The sequence below is a fragment of the Panthera uncia genome (genome assembly GCF_023721935.1).
Source record: "Panthera uncia isolate 11264 chromosome D3 unlocalized genomic scaffold, Puncia_PCG_1.0 HiC_scaffold_8, whole genome shotgun sequence".
Taxonomy (NCBI): Eukaryota; Metazoa; Chordata; class Mammalia; order Carnivora; family Felidae; genus Panthera; species Panthera uncia.
Genome location: NW_026057586.1, coordinates 36,848,973 through 36,864,740, shown reverse-complemented (window position 1 = coordinate 36,864,740; position 15,768 = coordinate 36,848,973). Strand labels below are relative to the sequence as shown.

Here is a 15,768-nt window from a genome sequence, read left to right as displayed (position 1 = left end):
TTCAAAAATAAAATCTTAACGGAAAAGACAAAAAAGAGAAGGGTAGCGCAGTAGTTAAAGGAATGGAGGCAGTTTTATGTTTGTGTGTATTTTTTATGTACATTGAGGGGGAGGTTAAAATGTAAGGGAAAACTAATACCTGAAAAAGCAGGTTCTTAGCAGATGAAACTATGTGGTATCAAAACCATAAGAAAAGGATTGTATTTGAAGAAATTGCCGAGGCTAATACAGTTTTGAAAACAACGGTGGCATGAGCATCAAAGATAAGAAGTAGCTTTTATACAAAGTACAAAGGTACTAGGTAAAGGAGAAATGGTCTGGGAGTAACGGTGTGGAGATGTGAGATCTCATCCGAACCTTGTGAGACACAGAGAATGACCAGTTCTCCCAGAAGAGGTTTGTGAGGGTGGTGGGCTCTGGGGGAGGGCAAATTTGAGTGAAATCTGGTAGAAGGGCCTATGTGTTGTGGAGAAAGAGAATGAAGAGGCTTTACATGGTGGGGGGTAGAGGGGATCAGGCTGTTTCACACGACTGAGGAGGAGGGAAGCATGAGAGAATGGCTGAGCAGTAAGCCAGGAGGTGAGGAAACTGTAGGAAGGGAGACCGGGTGAGAGGCTGAGGGTTCCAGACGGGGCTTCAAAGCTAGCATACTTACTGGTTTATATACTGTAAGAAAGCAGAAACATTCCAGCTATCATTGTAGGCTACATCCCAATCAGAGTTGTTAAAATGTGGAAAAAATATTTTGGAATACATAAAAGAGATAATGCCTAAAAACAGTAGAGATGATAATTGTGTACGGGCGCCTGGGTGGCTCAGTTGGTTAAGTGCCCCACTCTTGATTTCGGCTCTGGTCATGATCTCACAGATAGTGGGATCAAGCTCCTCCTCGGACTTTGCGCTGACGCACAGATTCTCCCGCTCTCTCTGCCTCACCCCTGCCTGTGTGTGCTCTCTCTCTCTCCCTCTCAAAATAAATAAATAAACATTTTTTAAAAAGATGATAATTGTGTAATAAGAGAAAATCATTTATGAGAAGTGGTTTTAGCCTTTTATTTGTATTTTTCCCCAAAAGGGTATCATAACTTTATACCTCTTTATTCTATTTATTTGAGAAAAATACAAGTTAAAATTTGTAAGATTTATTAAAATACATTCAAAGGTAGGTCGTGTGGCTTGTGTATATTAATCTGGTTTGGTGGCATTCAGGGTGAATCTGTAGTTTTCTTGGTAATTAAGTTTTTAAAACGTGATACTTTTTGGTTGGCTCATAAGACCAAGAGTTGTGAGTTTGAGCCCCACATTGGGAGTAGAGATTATTTAAAATAAAACATGAGACTTTATTGTTTTATAAGTGAGGTTTACCTGAAATGTAAAGTACATTTGTTCTCACATAATACTGTGGATTTAAAACACCTTAGTCTCTCCCTTGTCAGAGTTGATTTGATTTTTAGAAATGATCTGCATGTAAAATTTTATGCCAAGGAAGATTTTCTTTCAGTTCAGAAAATGATATCCAAATCCCATTTCAGTTGGTTTTAAACAAAAATTTCACTGAACTTTTAATTTACATAAAAGACTGGTAAGTAGAGTGCATGGAAAGTTAATGCTTATCATTTAATCTGCAAGTGCATTAGTAGGAAAAATACATTCATTATCCACATGCACTTTATCCTGAGCTCTTTGCCAAAGAAAACTAGTTTACTAGTCCATTTAATTATTTAGGATATTATAATCTCTAAATTAGAGTATTGTGGTGGATTCTGTAAGTCATCTAGTAGTCATATAATTTTTGGTAATTTCTATTATAGCTTGGAAATTTCATGTGTACCAGTAGGTTGAGTTACTTAATGTGGACACTGTACTAGATATTCAGGTTATTAATAAGTACCAGGTGGTCAGATTAGTAACATGTCACAATAGCAGGATTGTATATGTTGTAGAGTTTTGTCTGCTTCTTTAAGATCTTAAGGCCAGAGTTTTACTTCACAGTGATTGGGCAAGATTTTAACTTTCTGGTCATATAGTCTCTTAAGCTATAAGCAATCAAGCTTATACTTACTAGTCCTCACAGAAGTAATATCTAGAGTCCTCCTTCATGCTCCCACAACCCCCAGGGAAAATGTCAAATATAAACAAAAGTAGAGAAATAGAACTCCCATATACCCACCATCTGGCATCAGCAGTTCTCATTTCAGAGCTGGTCTGGTGGCATGGATGTGTGGATGTCTCTTTCTCTCTGTCCTCCCTTTCAATATTTTGTTGTTGATGATGAAGAAAAAATTGGGTGTTTCCCCCCCACCCCCCCAGTTTCCCACAGTTAGGATTTGCATCCCTTTAACACTTTTTGTCATGTCCTTTGGTGTCATATTTTCTGTGAATTGATAGGTAGGTCCGAAGGCTTGATCAAATTCAGGATCTCCCTCTTTCCCCCACCACCTCACCCCAGCAAAAATATGTTGTAGGTGGTATTCTGTATAACTTAATACTCTTACTTTTTTTTTTTAACTTTTTTAAAATTTATTTTTGAGAGAGAGAGAGAGAGAGTGAGCATGAGTGGGGGAGGAGCAGAGAGAGAGGGAGACATAGAATCCAAAGCAGGCTCCAGGCTGTGAGGTGTCAGCACAGAGCCTGACACGGGGCTCGAACCCACGACCATGAGATCATGACTTGAGCTGAAGTCAGACACTTAACCAACTGAGCCACCCAGGCACCCCATGCATAACTTAACACTCTTAATTTAAAAGCCAAACAGCATGAAAATGTTTTTTTTCCATTTTAACTTTAAAGCATCGTCTTATACTAAAATAGGGTTCTGATAACGAAAGATATTTATGATCAGAGCCACTAAATGTCTCCCACCTACTCTTTGTGTTAACTGTGCTCTCCATGCACACAGTAAAATTGCCACATCCAGAACTCTGCTGCTTTCTCTTGACCCCTGAATATCCCAATCCCCAAATCTGTTGGTTGCTTTTTTTTTTTCAGAGACAGACTCAATTAGAATTGACTCTAATAAGAGTTTTATAACTTGTGATTTTTAAATATTTACTATAATACAAGTATTATAGTTTTTATTACACTTGTGATTGGGAAATCTTGAAATTGTATCAACCCTGATATTTAAAGAGCTTAGTTACTTGTCAAACATTAGACAGGCTTTGTTTTTAAAAATTGTTTTACATGAGTTTCCTATAATTTTCCTATAATTGAAGTTATTTGCTAATTTATTTTTAAAGTTTATTTATTAATTTTGAGAGAGAGAGAGAGAGAGAGAGAGATTGAGCTGGGGGGGGGGCAAAGGGGGGGGGGGGAAGGGGGAGAGACAGAGAGAGAGAGAGAGAGAGAGAGAGAGAAAATATGAATGAATGAATGAATCCCAAGTTGGCTCTGCACTGTCAGCATGGAGCCTGATGTGGCACTTGAAATCTTGGACTGTGAGATCATGACCTGAACCAAAACCAAGAGTTTGTCACTTAACCAGCTGAGCCATCCAGGTGCCCCTATTTCCCAATATTTTAATGCCCTCCCCAAATCACAGTTCATTCTGAGAACAAGAGCAAAATTATCTTATACCATTTTTTTTTCTTGATGGTTGTCTAAGACGGGTGTTTTTATATTCTAGACAGAGTTGTTGAAGACACAGTAATTTCATATTCTCTGGCTCTGGTGTTGGTAGGTTGCTTTGTACCACGATCTGAAACAATCTACAGGTCAGCTTTACCAACTAGTCCTATTCTTGGGCAGATGAAGCCTGGCTGAAGAGAGATGGCTTGTCTACTGCCTTGATGTCTCTATTTTTGTGCAGACTTTTTGGAGGTGCCTAAAACGTAAACAATGGGAGAATAAAATTTTCAGTTTTAAAAATAAACAAGTAATGTACGAAACAGGTATTCAAGAAAATTTTTGTAATGTTTATTTTTGAGAGAGAGGGAGAGCGCACTGCACGCATGAGTCGGGGAGGGAGCAGAGAGAGAGGGAGACAGAATCTGAAGCAGGCTCCAGGCTCCGAAATGTCAACACAGAGCCTGATGCAGTGCTCAAATTCACAAATTGTGAGATCATGAACTGAGCTGAGGTTGGACGCTTAACCGACAGAGCCACGCAGGTGCCCTCAAAACAGGTATTTTTATCCCATTCTTGGCCTCACCCCGTTCTCTACCAATCCCTTTTATTTTTTAAAAATTTTTGCCCCATCCCTTTTAGATGAGAAGTTTAATACACTTTTTTCCAAGTTTAATATATCTGGGAACTTGTTTTTCTTGGAACATTTTTTAACATGTCAAAAGTATAAAACAAGGAATAATATTTCGAAACTGCTGATCTAGAATATTACCCTTTTTATGTTATCACGAGATAACATGACTTAGAATGATCTTTCATGATACTCCACCTTGCTTGATGCTTATTCTGATGTCTATTATCATTTCTAGGGTTTCATTTTGGCTTATTTTGAATAGCACTTTTGCTCTCATTAATTCAGCATATACTTATAAAACTCCTACAGGACACTGTGCTAAACTCCCCAAAAAGTATGCAAATGAATCAAACTTCAGCTAAAAAGAGATCGTAATCTAGTGGGGAGCCCACAAGACAGGTTAACAATCATTATGGAGGTAGTAATTGATTAGAGATCTAAGAGCCCTAAATGAAATGATGTGGCAGTCAGGAGTAGCAGATGATCGCTGCAGAGAGATTTGGAAAAGCTGCAGGCAAAAGAAGCTGTTGTAGCTGGGACTTGAAAGACAAGTAGGGGTTTGGTATTGTAGAAATTGGAATGGGGAGATGCCATGGGAGGGGACCAGTGTGAGCAAAGGCACCAACACAGGAAAACATGAGGCACTTATGAAGGAAAGTAGTGAGTTGCTGTTTGACTGAAGGATGATGACACACTGGAGTGGGCGTGGGGGGGTGGCATGGTGGAGGGCTGAATAAGTGTTAGGTTTGGGAAATTTGGTTAAATTTTCTGTTAAAGAGGGGCGCCTGGGTGGTTCAGTTGGTTAAGTGTCCAACTTTGCCTCAGGTCCTGATCTCGCGGTTTGTGAGTTTGAGCCCCATGTCGGGCTCTGTGCTGATAGCTCAGAGCCTGGAGGCGGCTTTGGATTCTGTGTCTCCCTCTTTCTCTGCCTACCCCCACCCCCACTCATGCTCTGTCTCTCTCTTTCTCTCTCAAAAATAAACATTAAAAAAAATCTTTTTTAATTCCCTATTAAAGGGTTAGACTTTAGGAGATCATGGCAATACCACAATGAAGGTCATGCTTTAGAGAGGTTAATGTGGTGACAGTATTTGAGATGGGAACGCCAAGGCTGCGTGCGATTCAGGTGAGTGAGTAGTGCAGGGTGTGGAGGTCTTGAGTGAGGACACTTGTGTGGAAGAGGAGGACAGGGCAGCCCCTAGAAGGTGTCACAGACGTAGAGGACGGGCTCAGAAATGGCTCTGGGTGCTGAGGGCACAATTTAAACTCATGTTATTAAACAGAAATATTTACATTTGCTGTAAAATTGTTAATTAAGTTTCCTCCTTATTCTTAGTTCTAGAGCCAGTACAAAAGCCTCATGAAGGTCCTGGAGAAATGGGGAAACCAGTTGTCATTCCTAAAGAGGATCAAGAAAAGATGAAAGAGATGTTTAAAATCAATCAGTTCAATTTAATGGCAAGTGAGATGATTGCACTCAACAGATCGTTACCAGATGTTAGGTTAGAAGGGTAAGTACCTAGTGTGGTCCTGTTGGCATTTAATTAAAATGAAAAGTGTGCTCTCAAGTCCCAGTAAGTTGCACTTCAGTGTTGACTATTCTGAAAGTGAATGTTATATCACTGTTATTACTTATCCCATTTAACTTATTAAATGTTGATGAAAATAGTACTGATCATTAGGCTATATATTTTAGGCTTTAGATTAGAAGTGTATTTTAAACTTATCAAAATGTTCCTATAATCAGCTTTTTAAAAAAGATTCTTTTAAGTTGTAACTTAAAACAGTAACGTATATAGTCATAGGTGTACATATTAGTGAATTTTTACATATACATATACACCTGTCTCATCATTATCCAAATCAAGATATGTGTGTTAAATGAATATACCATAATTTATTTACACATTGATAGACATTTGGGTTGTTTCCACCCTTTGACTATTATGAACAAAGCAGTTGTGACATTCTTATGCGTGTCTTTTGGAGGACTTAGACTCTTGTTTCTGTTTGGTATGTCTAGGGGAAAGGAGTAGGTTATACATATATCTAGCATTAGTATGCGCTGCCAAACATTTTTCCAGGACGATTGTGCCAATTTGCATTCCCACCCCCAATATAAGAGGCCCAGTTGCTGCGTGTGAAAGGTACACAAGATATCTGGGCTAGGGGACAACAGGCCCAGTGAAGAGCAAAGGAACTATGCAAAAAACACACGGAACAAGTGGGCAGATACATGTAGCTCCTGAGACCCTACCACCTTGCCCTCTGTGGCTCCCATTGATACCAACAGCCAGGCCTTCCCTCTCCCTCTCCAGGCAAGAGATTGGAGGATCATTCGTAACACAATAGGACTAAACACAGAGAGGGGGAGGAAAACTGATATTAAAGCATCATTCAGAGCTAATAATCACCTTTTTGGTTCCCTATTTTTATAACAAATAGGTAACCAAGGAATACTAGACGATCACAAGAAACCCTCAAACATGGAAAGTAGAGTCCCCAAAAAGAGAAGTAAGTAATTTGGGAGAAGCAAAAACTATTCAGGTAGAAGAAAACTTAAAAAAAAATAATCCCAAAGAAATAAAATATTACAACCGTAAAACAAGAGTAGGATACTATTCAAAAGATACACTAGGAGAGCCAAAAAGAGTTTTTGGGAGTTTAAAAAGAAAGAAAGAAAAAGGCAGAACTCAATAGCAGCTCAGCAGCAACCCTAGAAACAAAGGAGCAACATTCTAGAGGAAAACAATTTCCAACCTAGAATTCTATATCTGTCCAAACTTGCAGTCAAACACACAGGTTAAAAAGGGACATTTTTGGAAATCCAAAAAGGTCTCGTAACACTGAGCTGCCACACATCCTTTCTTGGGAAGTTACTGGAGATTATGCTTCACCAAGTGAGGACTCAAACCAGGGAAAAGATGGACACAGGATATAGAAGACAGGAGATGTGACATAAAACTAATGTGGTAAGAATCCCTTGAGGATGGTGAAGGGAGAGCCCTGGATGAGAGTTGTGTAGGCCAAGAGGCGGCCCACCCAGATGGAAGGAGGCCAGGATACTCATGCCCTGGAGAGACTTCAAGAAGATGGGGGATGGTACCGCTGAATGTCTCTAGAAGAGATTTAAATCTGACAATTGATGGGAGTTTGGGATGCAGTTAATATTGTGCATATAAAAATTAAACCGGGGTGGGGGGGATTGAGAGTATCTATATGTTCATCCAGCAGATTCATTGTAAATCTTAGGTTTTCACAAGCTATTTACTCTCCTGAACAATTTAAGAACAATTTTCTTACTAAAGAAAGCCAGACTCTTCAGGGAAGCCTGCAGTTAAAATTTGAATGATGTCTATGTTAAAAAAGACTCAATTATTTTTGTTTTGGCAAAGTTATTTTTGTAATTGTATTAATTCCCCTATGTACATTACCACTCTTAACACATTTTGTTAAGCATTTACGTTTTGAACAGTGTTTAAATGGTGTGATACACATGCTTGTGCACTGAATTTTGGGCTTGTTGAAGACTGCTCAGATTCGAAAGTCTTACTTTGCACAAGCTGCTGATACATAGTCCTTCTTGCCAGACATTTGGGCCCCGTGGGAGTGGGCCACTTAAGGAAGCCGGCACAAAGTCACTACTGCAACTGAGTAGCCTTTTTACACCTTCTTGCTCCATCTCTGTGCAAGTGTCCTTTAAAGTTGTTGTTTGTTTAACTTTTATTGTGGGAAGTTTCAAATGTATACAGAAGGAGACAGTAGTATAATGAATCCTCATGTGTTCATCACCTTGCTTCAATAATCCCTAATAGTCTCGTCTCTTAATGCCCTTTTATATGTCCCCCCAACAGTCTCTGTCTCCTGGTATTTACACCTCTATGTATTTTCTTCCTGCACTGCACTAGCATTGGTCTGTATGACCAGTAGAACACAGTACAAGTGATGGAGTGTCGCTTTCAGGATTAGGTTATAAAATGCATTGTGGTTTCCAGTTTGGTTTTTTATTCTCACTTGGATTATTAGCTCTGAGATTACCCAGTTGACTTGACATGAGCACCCCTGTGGTAAAGCCCATTTGGTTTATGGCCTTTTGTGGATAACCAGCTGAGTGCTCTTAGAAGCAGATTCTCCTATTCCAGGCAAAGGCATATCATTTGTAAATATTTCATTATGTATCTCTGAAAGATAAGGACTTACAGAGAAAGGAAGGAAGGTAGGAAGGTTATGATACCATTTTTATACCTGAAAAAATAATTAACAGTGACTCCTTAATAACATGAAATACCTAGGTAGTGTTCAGATTTCCCTAGTTACGTCATACTTTTATTTTTTTTGTAGTATTTGTATCAGGATCCCAATAAGGTCCACACATTGCAACTGGCGAACAGGTCTCTTAATTAAGTCTTTCTTAGTCTCTGTAAGTTTCCTCTCCATCTTTTTTCTCCTTAGAGTTTTGTTATTGGAAGACCAGGCTGAATGTCTTGTATCTTTCCTCAGCCTGCATTTTCTGGACTGTGTCACTGTGGTGTCGTTGGCTCTTCCTCTGTTCCCTCTCTTCGCTGTGGATTGGTAGCTTAAAGGCATTTTGTACCAGTATCCTTCAAGTCAACTAAATTGTGTGCTTGTGGTAGGAAAGGTGTGCACTCTGGTCAGTCATGTGCATCTCCATTGGACAGGTGCGTTCTGTGTCCCATCTGTCTGTTTTTTTTCTTTTGGAACTCCCATTAGCCAGGCTCTGGGCTACTCGAATTGATTCTTTTAGTCTCTTATATTTTCATCTGCTCTTTTTTCTCCTTCCAGGGAAAAATCCTAGACTATCTTTGAGCTATTCTCTTGAATTTATTTGTTAAATTTTTTGTTACTAAGTCTTTGCCATTGTTATCTGGCATTTTAAAAATGTAGGCACAAAATTCTGCACTTTACCATTTTTATACATGTAAGAATTTGTGAGATATTTAGTATAACAATAGCATTTTAATCTTTCTAGTTCTTAATTTTTTTCAGTTTATTTATTTTGAGAGAGAGAGAGAGAGAATGAGCAGGGGAGGGGCAGAGAGCAAGGGAGACAGAATCCGAAGCAGGCTCTGTGCTCTCAGCCCAGAGCCCAGTGTGGGGCTCAAACCCACAAACCGTGAGATTATGACCAGAGCTGAAATCAAGAGTTGGATGCTTAACCGACTGAGCCACCCAGCTGCTTCAGCCTTTCTAGTTTTTAAAGTAAATTTAACTTTGGTTTAAAAAATAATCAGTTCCATGAGGCGGGCTGCTGTTAAAGGTCTTCAGAAAAATTGCCGGGGCCAGGATAATTGAATTGGCTTTGAATCCAGGTCATCTGGCTCTTACTTCTCTTTTCTCTTTTCCTAATTGCTGAAAGCTACTTTTTTTCATTTTCTTAACCATTCCTTCTAATGCTAGGTGAAATTATGGAAACTGATTCAAGTAATGTATTTGGTAGAATTCTGTTGATTTTCTTACATCAGATAAGCTCCTCTAGATAACTTGGGATGAATTTGTGGAGGTTGCTTTGCTTATAATTTTTTAAGATTTTGTATTTTCCAGGTGCTTTATAAATAATTGGCATTTCTGGGGTGCCTGGGTGGCTCAGTCAGTTAAGCGTCTGACTTCGGCTCAGGTCACGATCTCACAGTTTGTGGGTTCGAGCCCCATGTCGGGCTCTGTGCTGACAGCTCAGAGCCTGGAGCCTACTTCAGATTCTGTGTCTCCCTCTCTCTCCGCCCCTCCCTTGCTCCTGCTCTGTCTCTTTCAAAAATAAACATTTAAAAAAATTTTTTAATAATTGGCATTTTTTTCTTTTCTTTGTTTATTTATTTTTGAGAGAGACAGAGTGCAAGATGGGGAGGGGCAGAGAACGAGGGAGACACAGGATCCAAAGCAGGCTCTAGGCTCTGAGCTGTCAGCACAGAGCCCAACATGGGGCTCAAACTCATAAACTTGAGATCATGACCTGAGCTGAAGTTGGTTGCTTAACCGACTGAGCCATCCAGGTGCCCCCAAATAATTGGTATTTCTAAGGCTGGTAGATATTTTGTTTCATTTAGATAATATTTTGTTGTGAATATTCTAGCATAAATACTACTTTTTTGTACCTGTCTTCTAATTTGGTTTCTACCTGCTTCATGAAATGTAAATTTTTCTGTTATAGAAATTTAGCAAATTCCCTGATGTTTTTTATCTTTTGCCTCAGAGAGACCTGATAAATTATAGTTTAAAAACATGCTTCAAAATATTTGTCTTGAAACTTTTTATATGTATTTTTTATTTTGTATTTGCCATCTTTTACTAGGGATCTCAGAAATTTTATTTTTGTGAAAAACTAACCTTCTGTTTCCTTTAATTATTTCTCAAAAATAAAATCATCTAAACATCCAGAAAGCTATAGGAGGTAACAAACCTTTGTATCAACCACCAGCTTTATTGAAGCTTCAGCTGCCATATTTTCTTTATATTTTGCTTTTAGCAATAAAACTTCATGGCTATAGTTGAATCCCTTTGTATCCTCCTCCTCAGTTCCAGGCCACTTCTCTCTAACAGTCGTTCTGATTTTTCCATTTATCCTTACTGTTCATGTTTTAAAAGTACTTTTATATGTCTATATATATAAAATATAGTGTACTTACATATTTTTAACTTAACAAATGGTAGTACAGCATATGGATATGCACATATCCTTCTGCAACTTTTTAAAAATTGTTTTCGTTCAGGCATTGATTTTGAGATTTATTCATGTCAGTACATGTAATTCTGGATGATTTAACTTCTTTGTAGAAGTCCATTGTATGAATATGCCATAATTTATCTATTATTGTTTTACTTTATGTGTACATATTTTGCAGTTATGTCTCTGTAAACATCCTTTTACATGTATTCCTTTCTGTAGATGTAACAGTTTTCTGTAGAATAGTGCTTTTCAAATTATAATTCATGACCCTTTACTTACTAATGGATTGTGAAATCAGTCGTGAATACCTGTTAGCATTTTAGTTAGTGAAATAGAAGACATCGGAGTGTGTTTTCGTGTGGTAATATTTTTCATTAATCATTGTTTCAGGATGTGTGCACTAGATTAACATAAAACGTATTTGTTACTGTGGGTTATGGTCAGAAGTGTTTGACAGTTGAAGTGAAATTATTGTGCTGAGAGGCATGTGCTCTTTTATTTCAGTCGATTTTTTAAAAATACTGCTCCCACACTGTTTTCACCAGTTTACATTTTCCAGCTATAGAGAATGAGAGACTTCCTTTCTGCACATACTCATGCAGAGGATAATAGTGGCATGGACTGGGCTAGCACAGGTGGAGAAGTTTTAAAATTCTGATTGCATCTTTAAGATAGAACCTATCAGAATGCTGGTGGGTTGGGTATGGAGTAAAAGAGAAAAGGAGGAGTAAGAATTTAGGTCTGAGCAGCCGTCTGAATTGCAGAGATACTTGCCAAAATAGAGGGGGAAAATAGGAATATGGGATTGGTTGAGATAGCAATCAGAGTGGATGAGATGAAAAGGAGGCGAGGTTAAGTGACTGCTGTTTCAGCTTTTGAAGAGTGAGAAGAGGAAGATCTAGCCAAAGGGTACGAAAACATGAGGTATGAGGGGGGAAAGCATATGGAAGTCAAGCAAATGTTTGAAAGGAGTAAGTGGTCAACTGTGCTGCTGAGATGTGAGGAGGAGGAGGTCTGTAAATGGCCCAGTGGATTTCAGGGTGTGGAGACTGTTGGAACTTAGATAACATTGTTTCTGTGGAGTGATAGGAATGAGACCCTCATTTAAAAGAATGAGGAAGAGGGGCGCCTGGGTGGCTCAGGCGGTTAAGCGGCCGACTGAAGCTCGGGTCACGATCTCGCGGTCCGTGAGTTCGAGCCCCGCGTCAGGCTCTGTGCTGACAGCTCAGAGCCTGGAGCCTGTTTCAGATTCTGTGTCTCCCTCTCTCTGACCCTCCCCGTTCATGCTCTGTCTCTCTCTGTCTCAAAAATAAATAAACACTAAAAAAATTTAAAAAAAAAAAGAATGAGGAAGAACTTACAGTTTCTGTAATGGCAGCCTCAGTGTTTCAAATCACCTCTTCAGTTGAGGACAATGAGAAAGTTAGGAAAAAATGTATACATTTTTTTATATATAAGTCGTTTGCTTGAAAGCATCTGGATGTTAGATGGCAGAGCTTAGAAGGCAGCGAAGAATTATGGAGCCAAGGGATGCCTCGGTGGCTCAGTTGGTTAAGTGTCTGACTTCATTCAGCTCAGGTCATGATCTCACAGTTCGTGAGTTTGAGCCCTGTTTCAGGCTCTGTGCTGACAGCTCAGAGCCTGGAGCCTGCTTCAGATTCCGTGTCTCCCTTTCTCTCTGCCCCTCCCTTCTTGCACTTTGGCTCTCTCTCTCAAAAATAAACAAACATTGGGGCGCCTGGGTGGCGCAGTCGGTTAAGCGTCCGACTTCAGCCAGGTCACGATCTTGCGGTCCGTGGGTTCGAGCCCCGCGTCAGGCTCTGGGCTGATGGCTCGGAGCCTGGAGCCTGTTTCCGATTCTGTGTTTCCCTCTCTCTCTGCCCCTCCCCCATTCATGCTCTGTCTCTCTCTGTCCCAAAAATAAATTTAAAAATAAATAAATAAATAAATAAATAAACAAACATTATTAAAAAAAAAAAAAAAAAAGAGTTACGGAGCCAAAATATGGGAGAAGATAAAAACTCAGAAACAAGCCTGGAACTTTTACCAGGGGGCCCTCTACTGATTCCAGAAAGTGTATACTGAGAAACTAAATAGTGCTTTTGATAGCCTTTTGGTGCTGGGACATAAAACCTATAGTCCAGAGCCTAATGTGTGTGTGTGGTAAGGGGAGAGTCAGATAGCCCTTCCTGCATGCTTTAGTTTTAGGTTCCTAGAAATAGTGATGAAATTCAAGTAGATCAGCCCTGGCAGTGACTGAAGCCCAAGTTTAAACCATCTTAACCCAGGAAACTGAATTAAGATGATTAAGATTTACTGGTGCCTCTGGCTCCCCCTAGATTCAAATGTAAATCCTCTCCATAGAAAGCTATTAGGCCAGTGAATTTTTATTTTTATTTTTTTAAGTTTATTTATTTATGTTTGACAGAGGAAGAGAGTGTGCAAGTGGGGGAGGGGTGGAGGGAGAGAGAGAGAATCCCTAGCAGGCTCTGTACTATCAGGGCAGAGCCAGATGTGGGGCTCAAACCCACAAACCATGACATCATGACCTGAGCCAAAGTCAGCCAATTAAGCCACCCAGGTGCCCCAGGCCAGTAAATTTTTAAATGGTATTTCATGTACCGTGCCTGGCTTCGCTAGACACCTGAGGAAATAAGGCAACATGAAAAAAACAAAAAACAAAAAACAAAAAAAAACAACTAACAATAGACAGTGGAAATAGACCCAGGTAAGGGAGTTAACAGGCACAGACTTTAAAATGATTGTACATAATATTAATGTGTTCAAGGAGATTTTTAAAAAAGATTGAGAATTTCAGCAGGGAACTAGAATCTATTAGAAAATAACCAAGTGGAAATTTTAGAATTGGGAAAGTACAATAATAAAAAGTAAAAACATAATGGATGGGTTTAATAGCAGATGAGATCTAGCTAAAGAGAAAATTAGTGACTGAATTATAGATCAGAAGTAAATATCCAGAGTGAAGCATGGAAGATAGAAAACAGAGATAGAATGAGAAGTGTAGAGTTGTCAACAAATTGTAGTCAAAGTAAGAAAGAGAATAGAGCAGTAGCAGTATTCAAAAGTACAATGGCTAAGAATTTTCTAAAACTGATGCTAAAACCGTAAGGCACAATATCAATAATTTTGATGAATTTTCAGCAGGATGCTGGCCACATCATAATATTGCAAGCCAGAGCTAGAGAAAAGAATTGTAAAAACAAGCAAAGGGGCGGAGGGGATGGTGAAGATTACCTTCAAGGATACAACAATTGGGGCGCCTGGGTGGCTCAGTCAGTTGGGCGGCCGACTTTGGCTCAGGTCATGATCTCGCAGTCTGTGAGTTTGAGCCCCTCGTCGGGCTCTGTGCTGACCACTCAGAGCCTGAAGCCTGTTTGGGATTCTGTGTCTCCCTCTCTCTCTGACCCTCCCCCGTTCATGCTCTGTGTCTCTCTGTCTCAAAAATAAATAAATGTTACAAAAAACAACAACAAAAAAAGATACAACAGTTGAGTCTGACAGCTGACCTCTCTGCTGACTTTTCAAGAGAAAAAATAAAGAAGCCAAAAGATGATAACATGGTGCCTTTTATAGTCTGAGAGATAACTTTAAGCCTAAAATTCTATATCCAGCCAAGATACCAAGTATCTTTCAAAAATAAAAACCTGTAAGATAAACAAAACTGAGATAATTCAATACCTACACTAAAATATAGTAAAGAGTGTTCTCTAAGCAAAAAAAAAAAAAAAGAAAAAAAAATCCCACTGGAGTGATCAGGTATAGAAATGAAGAGCAGTGGAAGTGGTAAATTTGTAGATGAATTAATGTCAACATATAATGGTTTTTTGGGTGTGTGTGTGTATGTGTGTTGTCAAGTCATGGGTAAAAATGCCAGTTAATATTAGACTTTAATAAATAAATCAAGGTTGTATATTGCAATTTTTAAGGTTACCACCAGAAGAAGGTAAATGTTAGTAGAATGGAGGAAGTAGAAATTTAAAAAATTTAAATTCAGGGGCACCTGGCTGGCTCAGCTGGTAGAGCATGTGACTCTTGATCTCATGGTCATGAGTTCAAGCCCCATGGTGGGCATAGAGCCCACTTAAAAAAAATTCAAAAGAGGGAAAGAAAGGAGAGAAAAGGGCAACTATTTCTATTTATGTAAGATCATGGATTTAAACGCAAATGTATAATTAAATGTAGTGAAGGTTTTAAAGGATTTTAGATTAAGAAAAATGACGACTATATATATTATTGTAAGAGGCAGACATTAAAAAAAAAAAAGGATATAGGAACATGTAGGGTAAAGAATAGAACAAAACATACCTGATCTATATTACTGTCAGGTAAATAGAGGAGACTTCAAGGCAAAAAGCTTAACTGCATTAAGAAGAAAATATTTTATCCTAGTTGACAATGTAAATACTGAGTATCAGAACTTGTGAGGTACAGCTAATTCCATGTCCAGGTAAAAATAAATACATTTAAATGCAGTTAATGTTTTTAAAAAGATAGAATATAAATGAACTATCATAAGAAATTAGAAAAAGGACAGCAAATTGACTTAAAAAAAATGGAGGAATGGAATCTAAAGTTAATAAGCAAATTTACAATAGAGGAACAACAAATCCAGAAGTTGGTTCTTTGAAAATGCTAATAAAATTGACCAGTCAAGAAAATAAGAAGAGGGACAAATAATCCGTATAAGGTATGAAAAAGGTAACATTACCATAGATGCTGACCTCAAAAGACAATATATTTCAAAGAGCAGAGCTTAATACAGCAGAATGTAAACATAGAGTATGGAGTCAACAAAGCCAATTGTTAGTTATTTCAAAAGATCAAAAATCAAAAAACCCTTTTTTTTTTAATTTAAAATATTTATTTA

At 38.6% G+C, this 15,768-nt stretch overlaps 1 protein-coding gene across 3 annotated transcripts in view; it reads left to right on the top strand.

Annotated features, from left to right (window-relative positions):
- Positions 1 to 15,768, top strand: part of GALNT1 (polypeptide N-acetylgalactosaminyltransferase 1) — a 128,967-nt gene that overhangs the window by 66,663 nt on the left and 46,536 nt on the right. For all 3 annotated transcript variants that reach the window (XM_049620196.1, XM_049620194.1, XM_049620195.1), the window contains one exon: positions 5,535 to 5,709. In XM_049620196.1, coding sequence (XP_049476153.1) covers positions 5,535 to 5,709 — 175 coding nt within the window. The remainder of the gene's footprint in view (positions 1 to 5,534; positions 5,710 to 15,768) is intronic.